Source organism: Orcinus orca, chromosome 3 (genome assembly GCF_937001465.1).
Source record: "Orcinus orca chromosome 3, mOrcOrc1.1, whole genome shotgun sequence".
Taxonomy (NCBI): Eukaryota; Metazoa; Chordata; class Mammalia; order Artiodactyla; family Delphinidae; genus Orcinus; species Orcinus orca.
In genome coordinates this window covers 59,203,172-59,222,399 of record NC_064561.1, presented here as the reverse complement: position 1 = coordinate 59,222,399, position 19,228 = coordinate 59,203,172, and the positions used below count along the sequence as shown (strand labels likewise).

The 19,228-nt window shown below is 56.6% G+C and overlaps 2 protein-coding genes across 11 annotated transcripts in view; one reads left to right on the top strand and one right to left on the bottom strand.

Moving 5' to 3' along the window:
• The window catches only part of HMGXB3 (HMG-box containing 3), an 83,470-nt gene that overhangs the window by 54,856 nt on the left and 9,386 nt on the right, over positions 1 to 19,228 (top strand). For 5 of the 9 annotated variants that reach the window (XM_033406768.2, XM_033406769.2, XM_033406767.2 and 2 more), the window contains 3 exons: positions 1,327 to 1,536; positions 2,476 to 2,939; positions 10,320 to 10,422. In XM_033406768.2, the coding sequence (XP_033262659.1) occupies positions 1,327 to 1,536; positions 2,476 to 2,939; positions 10,320 to 10,422 (777 nt within the window). Of the gene's footprint in view, positions 1 to 1,326; positions 1,537 to 2,475; positions 3,777 to 10,319; positions 10,423 to 10,550; positions 16,882 to 19,228 lie in introns of those variants that run through there. The other 4 variants (XM_033406775.2, XM_049707132.1, XM_033406774.2 and 1 more) reach the window with 4 other exon arrangements.
• The window catches only part of CSF1R (colony stimulating factor 1 receptor), a 30,364-nt gene continuing 15,043 nt past the window's right edge, over positions 3,908 to 19,228 (bottom strand). For both annotated transcript variants that reach the window (XM_004280358.3, XM_049707134.1), the window contains 14 exons: positions 19,096 to 19,216; positions 18,819 to 19,006; positions 17,008 to 17,123; positions 11,590 to 11,716; positions 11,370 to 11,474; positions 10,778 to 10,888; positions 9,930 to 10,092; positions 7,798 to 7,889; positions 7,611 to 7,708; positions 6,812 to 6,934; positions 6,621 to 6,732; positions 5,897 to 5,996; positions 4,893 to 5,001; positions 3,908 to 4,791 (listed from right to left, as the gene is read on the bottom strand). In XM_004280358.3, coding sequence (XP_004280406.1) covers positions 4,663 to 4,791; positions 4,893 to 5,001; positions 5,897 to 5,996; positions 6,621 to 6,732; positions 6,812 to 6,934; positions 7,611 to 7,708; positions 7,798 to 7,889; positions 9,930 to 10,092; positions 10,778 to 10,888; positions 11,370 to 11,474; positions 11,590 to 11,716; positions 17,008 to 17,123; positions 18,819 to 19,006; positions 19,096 to 19,216 — 1,694 coding nt within the window. In that variant the 3' untranslated portion in view covers positions 3,908 to 4,662. The remainder of the gene's footprint in view (positions 4,792 to 4,892; positions 5,002 to 5,896; positions 5,997 to 6,620; positions 6,733 to 6,811; positions 6,935 to 7,610; positions 7,709 to 7,797; positions 7,890 to 9,929; positions 10,093 to 10,777; positions 10,889 to 11,369; positions 11,475 to 11,589; positions 11,717 to 17,007; positions 17,124 to 18,818; positions 19,007 to 19,095; positions 19,217 to 19,228) is intronic.

Sequence of the window (19,228 nt, the reverse complement as noted above, 5' to 3'; positions counted from 1 at the left end):
CACTGGCCCCTGCATCAGCTGTTGAGGGTACAAAGGTGAGCAGCGAAGATGTCATTCCTCCCTGGGTGACCTCATATTGAGAGACAAAGTCACCATGGCTTGTGGCACCAGCTCTGCAGGAACTAGACAAGGACCAGAGATAGAAAGTAGCGGAGAGGGACCTGCTGTCTGTGGGGCAGCCAGAGGAGGCTGAGAGCCCCATGTAAAGCTTAGGAAGGGATGTGACCACTATGTCCTGAGCGGGGAGGGGTCCCCGGAGGCCAGTTCATGTAGAGCTTTGGAGGCAAGTGTAACAGTTTGGGTTTTCTTCTGAGAGTGATGAGAGGGGCCCATTGGATGGTTTGAATGGGAAATGGTCTGATTTGGGTTCTAAGAAGATCACTCCTTAGGCCCGTAGAGAGCATGCACAGGGTAGGCGCCAGGATAGCACTGGGAAGGTTGTGCCCTGTGTGACACAGTCGTCCCAATCCAAGAAGATGCCAGGGTAGAAAAACCCCTGAACAGTGCTAAATGGGGAAGACGGCTTCGCAGAGCCTCCACTTCACTGAGTGGGGCAGGGCGACTAGCTGTCGAAAGACAGACAGGTCGTCAACTCCTTCAACAACCCCTGGCAGGTCAGAGGCTGCTCAGAGCCTTGTGTTCATGTGACTGGGGTTCATCTCAGGAGAAGCCCTTGACAACACAGGGATGTGAGAGCTATAGGTCTCGGGGCTGTGGTGGGCCAGTGGTATTACTTGGAGGCGATAGCCAGGACTGGTAGGTGTGAAGGTAGGGAGGTAGAGGCAGAATTCTCCAGTGGACACACAGCTGCCCAGCAGTGGAGTGGTATTTGGGGGATTTGAGGAAGGCTGTACCTTCATCAGGGGTTCTCATCTGGACAGCACCATCAGGGTCTGCTCAAAATACAGATGCTTAGACTCCACCTTCAGTGGCTAATTCTGTAGATTTGGAGTGGGACCCAGGAACTTCCTCCTAGCTGCTGGTGCCATGCAGCTTGGGAACCACTGGACTAGCTGGTGTTTGGTGGGGTGATGGGGAGGGTGGGGTTTGGAGGTGATGCCTTGGTGGGTGGGGATGGGGGGGGATCTCTCAGCCTCATTGGAGGCTCGGATGCTCCCAGCTCTTCTCCCAGGCTGCAGTGAGCTGGCGACTTCATTTAGGGCCAGAAGTAGGAGGGAAGCAGAATGTCACGGGCTCTGGCAGGATGGCATGACCTCAGTCATAAAACCTGATTGTCCGTCTTCCTGGGAGGAAGCGGGTGGACCTGACTCGGTCTGTCAGCAGCTTGGCTGCTTCACCCTGTGCTGTTCTCCATCTCCCCACCAGGTGGTGTGTGGCTCCAAGTATCTCGTGCGGGGCGAGAGTGCCCTCGACCATGTGGATCTGCTCGTCTCCTCCCGCCACTGGCCTCCTGTGTATGTGGTCGACATGGCCACACCAGTGGCCCTGTGTGCTGACCTCTGCTACCCAGAGCTGACCAACCAGATGTGGGGGAGGAATCAGGGCTGTTTCTCCAGCCCCACGGAACCGCCTGTGGTGAGTTCCCTTCTGAGGAACTGGGACGCATCCCCCTGGTTCGTTGGGAAGACCTTCTGCGAACCATCCACCACCTTTTTTCTCCACCAGTGTTTTGTCTCAGTGCTCTGGAACCAGCATTTACTCCACAAATTTTTACTGACCCACCCCATGTGTGTGTGTGAGGCCACAGCATGTCATTTAGGGTGCCCAGGGTGACCCCAGGTATCTTGGGGTCAAAGGGGTCACCTTGCAGTTAAGCCTAGAAAATTGCCACCTTTGAGGACACTGTGCATGCTGACATACTAACGGCCCAGACCAGCCCTGTTTTGGCTTTGACCGAATATGCTGTGTGGCACTCCTTGTGTTGTGATCTAGAGACACAGTGGCTTAGAAAACGCTGACCATGTCAACCCCTTTCCTCTAATTAAAAGGGGAAAGTAAGGGCCCGAGGTGAAAATGGACCTGTCGAGTGTCACACAGCAGATGAATGGCAGAGCCCTGGTCTTTGTCTTGGTGCACTGTATCAGGCTGTGGTTCTTAGCACGGGCACAATGCCCTTGGCTAGAAGAGACATTAGGACTGGTAATAGGAAGGGGCCATCATTGTCCTCACTGGCCTCTGCCTTAGTCCATGGGGCTCACTGGGTTTGTAAGGTTGGTGTGAGGCATCTGAGCCTCCGTGGGAACCACTTCCTTCCTGTTCCCCTGCAGCCCCAGCCTGATTGCTTAGGCAGATATAAATATTAGCTCAGGTGATCCAGCATCTGCTCTGGGAGGTGGCCACTGTTACTGTCCCCATTCTCACATGAGGAAACGGAGGCACAGGGGAGGAGGAAAGGGGGACTTGCCCCGGGAAACGTGTTATGTGGTGACAGTAGGATTTAAACAGAGCTGGCTCACCCACAGCTTGGACCTTAATCTTCCCTCACGTCACAGTGGCTTATCATCTCCCTTGTAGAGCGTGTCCTGCCCAGAACTCTTGGACCAGCATTATACGGTGGATATGTCGGAGGCTGAGCACTCTGTCCAGCACCCGGTCACCAAGACTGCCACACGGCGCATCGTCCATGCAGGCACACAGCCCAGTCCTGGCGACCCCAGTGCTGGGCACCACTCCTTGGCCCTGTGTCCTGAGTTGGCGCCCTACGCAGCCATCCTGTCCTCCTTTGCAGACAGCAAACCAAACAGCGTCCGCCAGCGGCCCATTGCCTTTGACAATGCCACCCACTATTACCTCTACAACCGCCTCATGGACTTCCTTACCAGTCGCGAGATTGTCAACCGGCAGATCCATGACATTGTGCAGAGCTGCCAGCCTGGCGAGGTGGTCATCCGAGACACCCTGTACCGCCTCGGCGTTGCTCAGATCAAGACGGAGACGGAGGAGGACGCTGAGGAAGAGGAGGTGGCCACAGCTGCAGAGTAAGCCGGGCTCTTGTGCAGGGACCGCACCATCTCTCTCAAGCCATAGTAAGGCCCTTGCCCGAGGCAGATCCATCCAGGGGACCAGCCTCTGATGCTGGGACTGACCAAAGAGCTTCCATTTCCTGAGCACGGTGGAGCCCAGGGTCCTTGGTTCTCAACCTTCTGGGGGTCGGGACAGGCACCAGGACACTCTTTGGGTGGCACCATATGTTCAGTAAAGGGGCAGGGAGGCTGAGAGAAGGCAGGTAGCTGCTGGCTTCCCAGGGGCGCCTGTGGGTGGGGGTGGAGGTCCTGGGTGGGCCAAGGCTGCTGAGGTTTCCCTTCCCACCCAGGGACACCGTTTCCAGCCCCTGCGGCCTGTTGCCTTTGACTCAGGGCCTTGGGGGCTTCATTAGCTCCAGGGGTCCTTCTCCCAGAGGAGGAATGCATTCCCTCTGCACCCACATCTGGGGGCAGCTGAGAAAGGGTGAGCCACAACTCTCTTCTAGGCCTAGCCTCCCTGCCCCAAGCTTTGAGGAAGAGGAGCCCCTTCCTCCGTTCCTGGTCACTGCTGCTGCAGCGTGCATCCTCTCTGGACCCTCGTCACAGAGGGGGTGTGGCCCGTGAGCGTGATATAACCTGGGGGCAGTAGGAAAAACTCCCTTCTGTGAAGGGTAAGCAGACTGGGCCGTAAGGAAACAGCAGGACTGGCTCAGGTGCCCAAAGTTTGCTTAGGGCACGGGAATTGGCCGTGTTATTTAATTTATTGAGAGGAGTGGAATAGGTGGCTTTTTTCCCCTCCCTCTTCCCCGACCAGAATAAAGTTTATTAAATTATATGGTTTGGGTGCAACAAGAGTCCATTCCAGCCTCATTGTATGCAGCTCAGTGTGGTTGGGCCCCAGAGGTGCTGGGGTTGGGCACTCACCGCGGAAGGATGGACGGAGGTCCCCGGGAATCCGCATGGCACAAAGACCAGAGGCCAGCTGTGTTAATGCTGTTAGTTTAATGCTGACAGAGACATCCCACAGCGTGACTGTTAGTTATGATGAGTCAACCTGGAGCGTGTGCTGCTTGCTTGGTGTGGCCAGCCACACGGGGCCCCTGCCTTCCAGCTCAGAATGGCGGGGCGGGGCCGGACAGAGCACCCCAACCTTTAGCTGCCACCTGGCTCATTGCAGCAATACCAGACCTAGGGTGGGTGGGGCCGTGGAGAGAAGGCTTAGAGGGCAGAGAGGGACAATTAGATTCTTACAGAGGAGTCACCCTGCTCCAAGGGCCTGAACCAGTGCAGCCCTGAGCACCGGCCTGCTCTCCTTGATCCACGCAGCAGGTGTTCTTCCATTCGGCCAAGGGCCAGGGAGCCTTGTTTTCTCCTCAGGGTTTGGGCAGCTCCTGGGGACTTCAGTCACAAAACCAGTCCATTTCCCTTGAAACAGGAGGGAAAGAGGGGAGGAAGCGGGAACAGGCTAAGAGTGAGCTGGGTATTCTCCCAGTTGGCATAGCACACACGAGGCCACAGCATTGAGAACTGGCGGGGGGCGGGGCTGAGCCCCAGCCCCTGACTGGCAGTGATGGCCCAGGCCCTGGGAGTGGGGTTCTCTCCAACCTCCTGTAGCTCCCACATTCCCGAGTTTCAGGGCTGGGCTGTTGAGGGAAATGACCAAGGGCACAGTCTGTGTTCTCCCCCTGGTGCCCCATCCATGGAGGAGGGGAGAGAGTACAGCCCTGTGACCACCTCCTCAGCAGAACTGGTAGTTGTTGGGTTGCAGCAGGGGCTGGGCAACGTCCCCCTGCTCACAGCAGCCCAGGTGCTCGCTGGAGCTCTCTTCCTCCGGCTCACTGCTGCTGCTTGGCAGGTTGCTGTAGTCCTGGGTGGGGGGGGGGGGGTGTGTGTGTCAGGGGATGGTCAGAACTGATCAGTCAGGCCCAGCTTTAACCAGCCACCCACCCTGAGCCTGGCACCACTCACCTGCTCTCTTCTATCCACTAGAACCTGCTCCTGAAGGAGGGAGCAGATTTGCTGGAAGGTGGGTCTATGGGTCGGCTCCAGGGCCCAGCAGGCCTGCATGATGCTGTATCTGAGGCAGGACAGAAGCTACTTGTGGGCCTGGGACTCATCATGTCTGTGCACGCACGCACACACACTACAGGGTCCTGCCCCGCAGAGGTCCCAAAACCAAGTCAGAAGTGAGCTTTGCACAAGGCCAGTGTGAAGCCCTTGGTGTGCATTATCTAATCTTTCCAGTAACCCCGGGAAAAGGGGCTTTTTGTCAAAATGGGCTTTTTGTCAAAATGGGCGTGGTAACTGAGGAGGAAAAAAGCTCAGAGATGCTCTTTTGCCCAAGCTCCTAGGATGAAGAAGGGGCACTCCTGCTGCCTGCAGGTAGGTTTAAGAGGCCAGTTGATGGTAGGACTTAAGTGGCTGAGGAGCTAGCTGGCTGAGTGCATCCACCTTGGCAGTAAGCGCCTGGGTGGCATAGAGGGAGCAGCCGTGGAGAGACAGTGGCTGGAGAAAGATGCAGTGGGTGAGATGGGCCAGCGAGTGTGGGGGAAGGCTGTGGGGAGGGCAGGGAGCCAGTGAGGAGCCTGGGGTGGGCTGGCTGGCGTGAGGCAGTTAAGAGGCTGCAGCGGCTGGCTGGCTATGCTGAGTGAGAGGCTGGCCACCACCACAGAGCTCCAGGACAGGGAAGGAAAGAGAGAGCCCTCTTGAGGTCATAGCAACAGAGTCTGAGTTAAACATTCATCATCCGTCTTAGGGCCGGCCCCAGCTGAGAGCCCGCTTTGAGAATGTCCCCCGTGCTACCTGGGAAACCAGTGGAAACCCTGAAGTTGATAAAAAGGGGTCTTAGTCCACTGTGGGCAAGTGGAAGCCTGACCCTGGAACGTTGTGGACAGGAAAGACAGGCCACACACCTTCCCATCCACTTCCAACAAATCCTGGGGTATTCTTCCTCCCTGGGGTCCTTCACTTACATGTTCTTTGGGGCAAACGCGGGCTGGGCCATTTGGTATCCGTCCTTCACCAGTTTATAGAACTTGCTGTTCACCAGGATGCCAGGGTAGGGGTTCAGGCCTGCAAAGGACAGGATCATGGAAAAGACCATATTCAGTGCTCACCGTCACCTTCCCCCACACATCTTGGCAGGGCTGGCTGTGCAGGGTCCCAGCTGGACTGCGATAATAGAACAGCAGCTCCGCTTAACAAGTGTTTACTATATGCCGGGCACTGCAAACGGCTTAGGCTTCTAGGACGTTGAAAGTCTTCAGCCAGGCCTCATCACACCCACAAAATCCCAGCACAAGCTTTGGAATAAGAGCTTGGTAGAGGAGTACATTGAAGGGCTTAGCCCAACTTCCTCTGCCTAGTGCTCCAGAAATGGGAGCTGTATCTTCAAAGACATGCATGTTTCAGAGAGTGAGGGCAAACAGCATTCTAGGAAACAGCAACTGCACAAGCAGACAGGTGAGGAAACCGCCTGGAGGGAGTGCCTGTCGAGGTAGGGGGTGTGCCCCGCCCACTCCGGAGCTGCAACGCTTGGTTTTAAGATCCTTCGCCCATCCCTGCACTCTTAGCAGCCCTTGCTCTGCCCTGACCACCAAGTGTCCTGGACTAGCATCCTCCACGAGGTGTAGGACACCATGGGTAACCAAGCACCAGTCAGCCCCACGCTGAGCCTGCACTGCGCCAGCGGCTTACCGAGTGAGAAGATCTCCCAGAGGAGGATGCCGTAGGACCATACGTCACTCTGAACTGTGTAGACGCAGTCGAAGATGCTCTCTGGGGCCATCCACTTCACGGGCAGGCGGGCCTGGCACAGCAGACCCCAGTCACCTTGCACCCTGGGTCACCACCCCTCCCCGGCCTGGCCCAGCCCTCCCAGCACTCACGTTGCCCTTGACGATGTAGTTGGAGTCATTCATGATGTCCCTAGCCAGACCAAAGTCCCCAATCTTGGCCACATGGCCACTGGTCAGCAGCACGTTTCTCGCTGCCACGTCCCGGTGGATGCACTGAGGGAAAGCACTGTAGGGTTAGTCTTGACCCCCCCCCCCCCCGCTATCTGAGCCCAAGGTGCAGGAGGAACAGCCAGGACCCCACCCAGAAGGCTTGGGGTCCTCCTCGGGGAAGTGGGCATCAGTTTTGGTCCTGTACCCTGGATCCTGTCCCTACCTTCTACCAAGACCCAGGTCTAGGAAAATTTAATGTGGGCATACAGTCAGTGTTGAGAAACCATCATGACTCTGGCCCTGCGTGGCAGGAGCTGCCTCAGAGCTAGATGGTCTGCACGGGCCCAGGAGCAGTGAGCCCTGGGGCTCCTAAAAGGAGCAGGAGCTGCCACCCTCAGGGCCCTGCAGTTCCAGGCCCTTCCCTAAACATCTGCACACGTTGTAACCCAATTCCACCTTCATGCCATTCTACAATTGTGCCCGTTTCTATAGGTGTAGAAACCTAGGCTCAGAGAGGTTCAGCAGTTGCTCAAAGCCACACAGCAAGCGGCAGAGCCAGCATTCAGGCTCTAGACTCCCAGGCCTGTGTTGTAAGGAGGACGGCCCCCTTCACACACTCCCTTTTCTCCCCCTTGTCCTCACCCATCCAGCCTCACGGGGTGTTGGCTGCCCCTGCCACCCCGCCCGCCCCCCACACCCCGGGTGACCACACATCATAGGGACCTGTTTTCTGACTCACGTTCTTGGAAGCGAGGAATGCCATGCCCTGGGCCACCTGGCTGGAAAAGTGGAGCAGGTCACGCAGCTCCAGCAGCCGCCCGTTCTCCTTGTCCAGGTCTGGTGTGGGGAGAGGTGTCAGGGCGGCCTCCCCACCTCAACCCAAGCAGCCCCTCTCGTCTCCCTCAGCCCTGATACCTCCTCCGCACCTTGCTCAGAGAATGAATCATTTGATGAAGAAGTGGAGACGGGCCTCATCTCCACATAGGTGTCCACACCCTGGCTGGAGAAGCCGCTGTCCCTGCATAGGAGAGGGGACCGCGGGCTGCTCAGTGCCTGTCACTGCACTGCCCAGCTCAGGCCTCTCCCAGCCACTCAGCAGAGAAAGGAAGGGACCTCAGGGTCAACTTGAACTTCCCTTTCTGACACCTCCTTTGATCAGTGACCTCTGCTTGGCCATCCAGTGAGGGAGCTTACAACCTGTTCTCTCTTTGGGCAGCTCTACCTGTTAGAAAGTTCTCCACCGTTCCTAATGTTAATCTGCCCCCGGGCTATTCCTCCTCCTGGTCCTCGCTCTGCCCTCCAGAAGCATCTCCCTCTTCTCTGGAACAGCCCAGCAGGGCTTCGAGCATATTCCAGGGCCCCTTCTTTGAGCCCTCTTGTCTACATCACGGCTCTCCCTTCTGGCTGCACATTAAAATCACCCAGGGAGTTCCAGATACTCAGACCATCGAACCAAAGACTTCAGAAACTCTAGTGGTAAAACCCAGTCATTCCCACTTACACGTTAATCCAGGCAACTCCCGTGTGTAGCCAGAGTTGAGGACTGGTCTAGAGCAGTGCCTCTTAAACTTATCCATGTGCATGTGAATCACCTGGGGAATCTTATTTAAATGCAGATTCTGACTCCGCAGGTTTGGGTAGGCCTGAGATTGTACATTCCTAGAAGCTCTCAGAAGCCTGTGAGCCTGTGCTTCGGGTGGCTGTTCAGGTTGAGGAGCACTGCTCCACATTGAATAGCCACCACTGCGTCTAATATTCCAACCAGATAGGAGTCAGGACCTCTCAGCTGCTCCCTCTGTGATACAGCTGTGCACCTTGACGATGTCCTTGCTCTCGTGTTCCCAGAAAAACAACCTAGTGCTTTATTTATGGTTTGACCATTAAACTATCCACTCCCTTGGTCTAGAAAGTGTACTTCTATTAAGGTAGCCTGGGATCTCATTAGTAGGACTGGTTCACATGCCGTTTGCCCTTGAAATCACCCGACTCGGAATCCTTTCCCCATCTGTAGATTTGAGATGGAAGCTAATACTTGACTTCAGTTCTCATTTTGAGTTGCTCTGGCCTGAGTTTCCAGCCTGCTGAGGCCCAGCGTGAGCCACCCACTCAAAAGGGTGTCAGAAAATGAGAGAAAATCCTGCCAGCCCCCATACTCGAGGTCACTGGGTGGAGTGAAATGGCCTCCTTCCCCTTTTGCCTCCCCTGGTTTGGTAGCTGACATTGGTAGGATAGGAGCCCAGTGTATATATACCCTTGTTCTGACCCAGCAGCCTGGCCCTGAAGCCTCACAAGCCCCGAGTCCAAGACTCCCAGGAGATCAGTGTAGCTCAGGTGAGCACTGGACAAGGAGTCAACAGAGCAGAATCCAGCCAGGCTCCGCCTCTGCCCTTGACTCATGTGTGACACAAAGGCCACTTCATTTCTCTGGTTCCCCAATGTGGCTCTGTCCATCTGCCTCTGGGTGGCTTCCAGAAATCACAGCATTACAGAACGAGAGAGCAGAGAGACCCTGAGGGGTTCAACCCCTGATGGCTGGGGGGGAAGCTGAGGCCCAAGTGGACCAGGGACCTGGCCACAGCTATGCTGTTTTGCCCCTGCTCGTTCAACGCCCAAAAGACTCTATCCCACTTCTGCATGGCTACTCAAAAGTGGAATGGGTGCCCTCCAGCCCCCGACAGCACATGCTATGGGAGAAACAGGGCCATTATCCCCAAGATTTGCCCATCGCTGGCGAGGGCCCCGGACGGATCTTGGTTGATCTTTTACGTATGATAAGATAATGATCTCATTAATGCCCATCTCCACCAGACTATGAGCGGCCCATCTTTGCCCTCAATACTCCCAGAACATAGTAGGGGCTCAAATATTTGTTGGATGATGGGAATAAATAGGAGGAAAACTGAGTTGCCCACATAATATGGGTGGCTACTCCGCACAGCACAAACGGGAAGGTGAGGGCCACGCAAGCCACCCAACCCGGAGCTGACTTCGGGGACAGACATGGGGGCCCCACCTCCCAGTCCTGGCCTCCCCTTCCTGTCTTTCACCAGGATACTACCTGCGGATGTATTTCTTTTCCAAGTGGATGTTCTTGTAGCCGGTGCCTGCCTTGGGGTCCTGGCCTGGATTCAGGCTGGGTCCCAGCATGGCCTCAGCCTTCCTTCGCAGAAAGTTGAGCAGGTCGCCATAGCAGCAGTACTCAGTGATGACCAGGACAGGGCCTAGAGCAGCCAAGAGTGGGGTCAGTGCACCCCTAGCACACCACCCCATGTGGACAGGAACATGGGGCGGGGGCAATAAGAACCTGGACTGGAACTCAGGAGCCCCGGGTTCTAATCCTGCCTGTCTATAAGCAGTCCTCCCTGCTTTCTGGGTGACCTCAGTGACCCAACTGTCTAAAGCAGAGGAACCTCCAAAAAACTGTAGCTGAATAATTCTTTCTTCGAAGGAAATCTGTGACAGTTCCACACAAGTCAAAGCTGCTAGAGGAGAAGAGACTGGAGCGGACTGAGAGTCCCAACAGGCCCTGGGGCACTTCTGTGGGCCTTGTGGTGAGTGTCCAAGCCTCTTTGAGTGGGGGCTTCCTAAAAGGTAGATTTGAAGGGCTTCACTCCAGACCCATAGCGTCAGGCTCCCTGGAGCAGGGCCCAGGCATCTGCACTCTTTTCTCCTTTTCCAGGTGACTCTGATGCCCACCCATGTCTGAGAGCCACTGATCAGATCTCACAGAACTGCCTGTCATCCATAAGCAGCTTCTGACCAGCCCAGGCATCTGGCCTAGGAATTCAAGGGTTGCTGAGACAGGGATCCCACCTTCACTTTGTGGAGACGGGACGGGAAAGATGGAGTGAGGTAGCCCTGGGACCCTCAGACACCCAAGAGGCCCCACCACGATGGGCCCCTTACCTCCGTGGGTGCAGGCTCCCAGAAGGTTGACTATGTTCTCGTGCTGGCCCAGGTGGCTCATGATCTTCAGTTCCGACATGAGGGCCTCCTTCTCGTCAGCGTGAGCCGTGGCTGCGAGATGGGGCCACAGGTCCCACAGACAGAGAAAGGGCAGGACACGGAGAGCCATGCACACAGGCGCCCAGGGGAGCAAAGCAGAGGGGACCCAGAGCCCCAAAGCAATCAGAAGCCGAAAGAGGCAGAAGTGAGGACACACGATGGGAGTTACGGGGAGAGAGAGAGGAGAGATGGCCTGTCACTGAGCTGATTGTGGGTGGCAGGAGACCAACCTGTGGCCAGGCCATAGGCCAGGATGGCCTCTGTGCACCAGAGCCCCTTCGAGGCTCAGGCAGAAGCCCTTCCACACCCAGGAGTTAGAGAGAGCCGGGAGCTCACAAAGGAAGCCGAGAGTCCTCACCCCCGATCCCAGGCTCTGTTCCACAGGCCCTGACAGGCCGAAAATGTGGGTGATGCCCTTGTGACGACAGAACAGACCCTCCCTTGGCCGATACCACCTCCGACCCGCTGCCCCAAAGCTGCTTCCTGTACTCACACTTCAGCATCTTCACAGCCACCTTCAGAACAGCATCTTCCTTGCCCAGACCAAAGGCCGTGGCCTCCACCACCTTCCCAAAGGCACCTGCTCCAAGGGTTTTACCTGCCATACACAAAGCCTGCTTAGGTCCCGGGGCACCTAAGGGCCCACAGGCTCCCTGCCACCCACGCTGGCCCTGTGACAGGAGGGCGTGTTGGGTGCTGAGACCCCGGCTCACCAAACTGCAGGTTGTTCCGGGGGAACTCCCACTTCTCGTTGTAGGGCAGCTGGGTTGGGTCGATGAAGGTGTAGCTGTTGCCCCCGTAGCTCTCAATGATCTTCCAGCGCACCTGGTACTTGGGCTTCTGCAGAGGGAGAGGGAGGAGGCATGGGTCAGCTGGGCCTGGCAGGTGGATCTTGGACATCATCCCGACCCGGGAGGACAGGGGCTGGGCAGTCCCACCGCACAGCGGGAGGAGGTCGGTGTGGCCTGCGACGTGGTGAGAGGGGCTGTGTCATCTCATGCCCATGGCACCGAGAGCCCCGTCCCTGCCTGGCTTGGCCTTACCATGGGACCGTCCATTCTCCAAGCCTCAGTTTCCCTACCTGTGTATTGAAAGATTTGGACAGGACCACCTCTGAGGGTTTTGACAGCTCTGATAAGGTAGTAATTCCTGAGCCAGGAGGGAGGGTGGAACTGTAGATCCATCCATGCATCCGTCCATCCTCCCATCCAATTATGACTTGTTTGTTTTATTTTCACTTGTGGTAAGAACAAAATTTACCATCCCAACCAGTTTTGAGTATACCGTTCAGTAGTGTTATAGACAGTCCCACTGTTGTGCAACCAACCTCCAGGACTCTTTTCATCTTGAAAAGCTTCAAGTCTGTACTCACTAAACAACAACTCCCTGTTCCCCCCTCCCCCGAGCCCCCAGCCACTTATCTCCTGCATCTGACTGTTTCAGGTACCTTATTTAACTGGAATCATGCAGGATCTGTCCCTTTGTAACTGGCTTATCTCACTTAGCGTGATGTCTTCAAGGTTCATCCATGTTGTTGCCTATGTCAGCATTTCCTGCCTTTTTAAGGCTGAATATTATCCCATCCAAATATTTCACCGAGTACCTGTTTGTTTCAGGCATCGTTGATTCAGAGTTTGACAAAACAAGAGTCCCTGTCCCCTGGAGTTTGCATTCTAGTTGCTAAGACGGACAATCAACTCAGATACCTATCTAGGAAATTTTCGAATAGTGCTATGGAGATAAGAAAGCAAAGTAATAGGACAGAGAGCACCGGGGACAACTGAACACAAGTCAGGGAGGGCCCCTGAGGAGGCGAGAGGGAGCTGGCCACGTGAGCAGCAGGGGAAGCACTTCGCGGGTGCAGGGAGTGGAGGCCTGGGGGTGGGAAAGGTCTGGGCGAGTCTAAGGGACTGGAAGGTGCTGTGTGGCTGGAGGGGAGCGGGGGGCGGTTCTGGAGGCAGGAAAGTCTTGAGGGCTGCAATCAGCAAGTGAGTTCTCTAAGCGCAAGGGGAACCCTTTGAGGCTCGATGCAGGCGAGCGATGCATCCGACTCTACATTGCTCAAGGACCAACAGAGAGAGACCCCACGTACAAGACAGCGGGCGTCTGGAGGACCTGCATTCCCCTCAGGCTCTCCACGCTGTTCCAACCAGCCAGCTGGCGGCAGAGCATAAGCAGAGGAGGAGCGGCTGCCTCTCTCTTTCCTGCCCCTGGTGGCAGCTGCATGGGGGCATCATGCCAGGGGTACCCATGAGAAGTGCTGATGGCAGACAGAGTTTAGGTGGAAAGTGGAAGCTGGGCTGGGGCGGTGGAGGACACTGAGGCCTCGGGTCAGCAGTCCAGCTCGCTTTCCGGTCAGTTGTGGGGGACAGGGACCAGCTGGGCTGTGCTTAGCAGCTGGGCTCCTACATGGGGCACCCAACTCGGGCAGGGGGAGCTAAAGTGGGTGCTGGGGAGGAGGGTGACAAGTCTCACCAGGTTAAGGGAAAAGACTCCAGATAGCCATAGGGAAGGACTTCCGGATGGTAGTTCGGGGGGAAAGACTGCAGTTAGACATGAGGAAGAATTTCCAGGTCCTGATTCAGGACGAGAGACTAGTGGTGAACCTAAGGACATCCATGTTACAGTTTCAGCAGATAGTCTGAAACGGGACAGGAAGAGGAATTCTGGAGTGTCAGAGGATTCAAACCCTGTGTGTGGGTGCCTTCCCAACACAAAGGATGGACACAGAACCGGGAGGGATTCCTTGACCTTGCCTGGCCACTTCCATCTCCAGGAGCCACTGTGGTGACGGCTGGTTTTTCCCCCCCGCCACTTCTCCTTCCTCTGGCCCCACAGCTGGGCCTGAGTCAGCCCCTCCCCAGCCCACCGCGAGCTGGCTCTCTGGCTGGAACTTCAGCTCTCTCTCTGAATCCCAGACCTGATACCTGGAGGACGACGCAGCTCTCCCACGCCTGCCTCAGGCATCCCCACCCCTCTTCCTGGAAAGCAGACACTAGCTCTCAGCCTCTGCTATCCCTAGACAGGGCTTCTGTGTAACTCCCGGGGGCTTCTACCCAGAGGGGCCTCTCCTCTGAAGGAGAACCCTAATGGGGAGGCCAGGATGGGCAGCCTCGGAGTATAATGCTATCAGTGAGCGTCTCCCGAGCACTTCCTGTGAGTGGGCCCTGGGCTCCACACTCAACGTGCGTCATCTCACTTAATGCTCACAACAGGCCCAGGCCACTTCCCCTTGGTGACCGAGGTAGGCATGGAATCATCAAAGTCCCCACAACTCCCCATCCAGGCCTGCTGTTTTGGGTGGGCGGATGTTTTCTGTCTCAGGAAGGGGGAGATCTGAACAGTTTCCACTGGAAATCTTGGGGACCCTCCTGTGCTTCCCCCACATACCTCCCAATCCCCAGAGCTCAGTTCCAACCCCCAGAATTCCAGCCTCTCCAGTGGCTTCCCCGTCTCCTCCTGTCTTCCCCATCACCATCATCCTTTCTTCCCCATGTCCTTCCTCCTTCCAGCCTGCTGACTTCTGCCCTTTTCTCTCCCCCCTTGGCCCCCCTTGTGGTCTCTCTGGGGGCCAGAAAGGCGATGAGTCAGCCCTGAGACAGAAGCAACCCTTCCCTCAAGTGGGGCCACCCCTCCCCTCAGGCCTGAGTAGTGAGGACAAGCCAGGCTGAGTCCCCAGTGAAGGGACAAGACTCAGAACCCTGTGGAACAAAGCAGAGGACACTTGGACAACAAGCCCTGAGGCAGGGCATGGTCATCTTGACCCCTGGGATGCCCTCCTTCTCTTGGCCTTGAGTCAGCTCACGGGCCAGTTCAGTTTCTTAAATGGGATAAAAGGTGACTGGAGTACATGTTCCAAAAATGGTCCCGTGAAGAGAACGTAAGGTGTCCCCAAACCACGGCTGGCCAAGGGGGCTGGGCGGCCCAAGGCAGAAAGGGCTGGAGGGGAACTGGGCCCTTCTCTAGAATCTCTGCAGGGCTGAGGAGGCAGCTCTGTGGGGACGGAGAGGCTGTTTTCAGCTCCATATAAGGAAGAACTTTGCAACAGAGCTGCGCAGAGAAGGAATGGGAGGCCACAACAATGACTGAAGTCCTGTCCCCGTAGGCGGGCGGAGTTGGACGGATCTGGGTCTGAATCCCGCCTTGCCAGGCTCTAGGACTCTAGGAAAATCGGTGTCTCTAAGCCTCTGTCTCTCCATCTGTGAAATGGTGTTGATAATGGCAGCCCCCGCACCAGACTGTGCTGAAGGTTCACCGAGGTGACGGCGTGTAGAGGACTGAGCAGGGTGCTGGGCACGGACAGGGCTCTGAATGGATGCTACACACCCTGGACCCAGGAGGAAGTTGGCTGGGGAACTCAAGATAGCTCATGCATCTTGGGATTGGAGGGCTGTCTGGCCCATCCAAGATTCAGACCCAGATCCACACAACTCTCAACCCTTGGCTCTTAAACTAGACCATCAGGCTCTTGGCATGTCACGGGAGGAGGCTGTAAAGGTAACCCACCCCACCATGAACAGGTGGGGAAAATGAGGCCCAGAGCGGGCAGTCCACCCGCCAAGGTTGCATGAAGCCCAAACAGGACAGTCACCCAGCCATGGTCTCATGGCAAACCAGTGTCCGAGCAGGACCCAGATCCCTGAAGACTTGACCTGGGGCCCTGGATGCTGCGCTCAGAGCTGCCTCCTCATGCTGTGTGCTGACATAAGCACTGGGCACCCCCCACATACCACCTACCTATCTACTCCAAGTCCTCTACTCACACTAAAACCCACAAGGCAGGTGTGGGGAAGAGAAGGCAGCAGAGGAGCCCACAAGGTGGGTTATTCACCCCTAACTCACCTCACTGCCTTGTTCACACCTGCTGAACCTACAGGATGGGGTCCAACCCCTCAGACCCCCAACCTGTCCCCACCTGGGTCCTCTTCCAGGCATCAGTATTTCCGGAACTCACCTTGGTCTTCCCCCCACCTGCCTCTTTGTACACAGCGCCCTCTCCCACAGAGACATCCTTTCCCTGAATCTCATCTCCCCCTGGCTGCCTGCCCCGTTCTCCAAGACCTGTCCCACCCACGCCAAGCCACCTCCTCCAAGCAGACTCCCTTCCCTGCCAGCCGGAAAAGATCCCTCCACTTCTGGCCTCCCAGAGCCTTCTGGCCTGGCCCTCTCAGTGCCTGACTGCACCAGAAGTAGTCTTTTATGTAGGGAGGCAGTGAGGCTAAGTGGTGGAGGCCACAGGCTCTGGGGTGCAAGGCAACTGGGACTCTTGGGCGGGTCCTTCAACCTTGCTGAGCCTGCTTCCTTACTGTAAAATGCTGACTGCTCTAGTCCCTGCCTCTAGATTGTTTTGAGGGTAAAATAAGATGATTCCATGGGTTTTTAACAAAATGGCTTTTAAAAAACCAGCCTCTGCCATTGACCGGCTGTAGACTAGGGCAACTGTCTCAACCTCCCAGAACCTCAGCTTCCAACTCTGTAAAATGGGGTAGTGATACTACCCACATGCCATGGTTGTTGAGGTCAGTAAATGAGGGGATGTAGGTAACATGCTTCATAACAATGCCCCTAAAATCACCATCACTGACTGAGCACTCAGAGCGACAGGCAGCGCACTAAACGTCAACGTGCAATTAACGGCAGACTTGATTAATAATCATATTAAATAATGACGAGGACGATGATGGTCAGGCCTTCCCCTCCACTAACTTACCTGCCACCTGACAGAGACACAGGCCTGGCCCCATGATACCCTCTCTGTGTCCCTGGAAGCCCCCAGCTGGGACAAGTTCCCATGTTCATGCTCTCCCCAACGGCCACGGCTCTCCCCGTAGCATCTCTCCCTCTGTGATCCACGCCCTCACTTCCGTGGCTATTCGATTAGCAACCGTCTAGCTCACTAGACGGAGACTTCTACGAGGGCAAAACCTCAGAGGCTCCGAGGCTTGGCTCACCCAGCCACTGACACTGGCATACAGCAGGCACCCATTAAAGAGCTGTTGGTTCAATGACTGGCTGACAGGTGAATTCGTATTCACAGGGGCTGAAGGGTGGATCCACACAGCCTGGGGGCACTGCCCCAGGGTCTGGCTCACTCGGGTGCCTGGCTGCCCCCCAGCCCTGCCCAGGCTCACCTGCTTGTACTTGTACAAAAGCAACAGGAGTAGCAGCAGCAGCAAGGCCATGACGGACATGCAGGCCACCAGCACCGGCGTGAAGAGGGGCTCGTCAAGGGGCTGCGTGTAGGCTCCTGGAATGGGTGGGGCAGAGGAGTGAGCAGCAGAAGGGGCCTTTGAGACCCCCTGCTCCCCACTGGAACAGGCCAGTTGCCTGGAACTCAGTAGGTGCCCACTAAATTCTTACTGACTGAACGAGGAGTCCTCTCAGCGGGAAGCCCGTAGACCGTCCCCCAGCCGGGGGCAGGGAGGACCACCTCTCTGGCACTGCTCGTGACCAGCTCCAAACCCTGCCCAGACTCGCGGCCTCTGTGGCCAGCGGAGCCCCTCAGGTCACACGGCCCACCCACGGCCCGTGCAAGGAGCCTCTGCAGCAGCCTGGCCTGGGGCTCAGCCATGACTTGCACACTCCCCCAGTGTGAAGACTTCCCACCTACACCTCCGGCCAGCTCGGATGGAAAGACCTTCCAGAGGTTAGACGGAAATCTGCCTCCCCAGCATCTCCCTGCAGCTTCCCCGAGTGCCCTTTGAGACCACACAGCCCTTCTGGGAGTCTGAAAGCCAGGTTCATGGACCCGGGGTCTCCTCTTCCCAGATCAACAGCCCTAGTTCCTTTCATGTGTTTGGAAGGACATAATTTCCACCTCCTGGCCCAGGTCAGCAGCATGAGTCTGAGGCCCAGTCTCACCTCTGCCACTTGGGAGGTGTGACAGTGAACCTGTGGCTTCTCTCTAAGCCTCAGGTTCATCATGCCCCAGGGGGGAAGGAAGACTGTACTAACCTCCTAGGGGTGGGCGAGTTCGTTGAAATAATGCCTGTAAAGGGCTTAGCATGATGCCTGGCACAGTGTAAGCCTTCAATAAAATGTTGGCTTTATTATTTGTAATATACGACCACCAGCTGCAAGACAGAGCCGCCAAGGCAGCGGCATGTGGAATCGGGCCTCAGCTCCACTTGCTCCAAGGCCAGCAGCTGGGGCACCTGCGGGCCCCCTGTGAGCCAGGCAGAGGCTCCCACTCTGTCCTCTCTGGGCCCAGAGAGCCTCACCGGGGCCTGGCACACAGTGGGTGCTGAACCTGCTTTTTAGAGGCCTGAGGGTTCTGCGGGCCTGTGCAGCCTTGGGCCTCTCAGAATCAGAGAACTAACCCACATGCAGCCTTTGTGCAACGCAGAGAAAGATGCCTCTTCCTCTAGACGGCTGATGCAGCTGCGTTAGTGAACCCCGCCCTGGACAGTGGCCCTGAATGGATAGGACTGTGTCTCTGGCAGGAAGGGAATCTGGGAGGGATGGAGAAGGCCGTCAAGGCCGGCCCTGGGATTGGGGGAGGTGGTGAGGGGACTGTTCGTTTGTCGCCTGCTCACATCACCAGACTAAGCTCCGGGGAGGCACTGCTCCCTGCACGAAGTGAGTCCCAAATACACACTTATGAACTAATGAGTCAGTTCAAGTGCAGGAATATGAGGAGAGGGGCCAGATAAGGCTGTGGCTGCTTCAGGCTGCTTTCTCTCTGGATTTCACGTCTGCATCCCCTCTGCCCTTCTCCCCACTACTTCCAGCCCCACGGGTTCTAGACTCCCCCATCTCGCCACTTCAGGAGAGCTTTGGTCAGGAGGGGCCCTGGAGTCACACGCAGAGAGCTAGAACTCGGTATGGCTGGGATCTGCTTGGCACTGGAACTCTGGCCCTTGGTTCCCAGCTGTGGGGCTGTGGGGTAGTTTCCTGGGCCCCCTTCCCATCTTGGCCTGGAGCAGGCGGGTCAAAGGCTCACCTACAGAGACAGGCCCGAAGGCCTGGGAGCTGTTCCCCAGGCTGTTGTAGGCCCTGCACTCGTATGTCCTGTTGTGTTCCAAGGTCCCAGTGGCCAGCAGGCTCTGGACGGTCACCTTGTGGAAGGGCTTTTGGCTCAGGACCTCAGGGTTCGGGTCGTCCAGGACCAGCACTTGGGTCTTATCACATCTGGGAAGAACAGAATGTGGCTCAGAGTTTCAGGGTGCCCGGCCCCTGCCCCTGCGCCCAGGTGAGGAAGGCAACCAGAGCCCGCTTACCTGTTCGTGTGGCCCCTGCACTGCACCCACGTCACATTAGGCTGGGGGTACCCTGAGGCTTCACAGAGCAGGGTTTTAGAGCCGTTGATGAGGGTCCACGTGACCTCTACCTCTGGGGGGTCTGAGGTAGAGG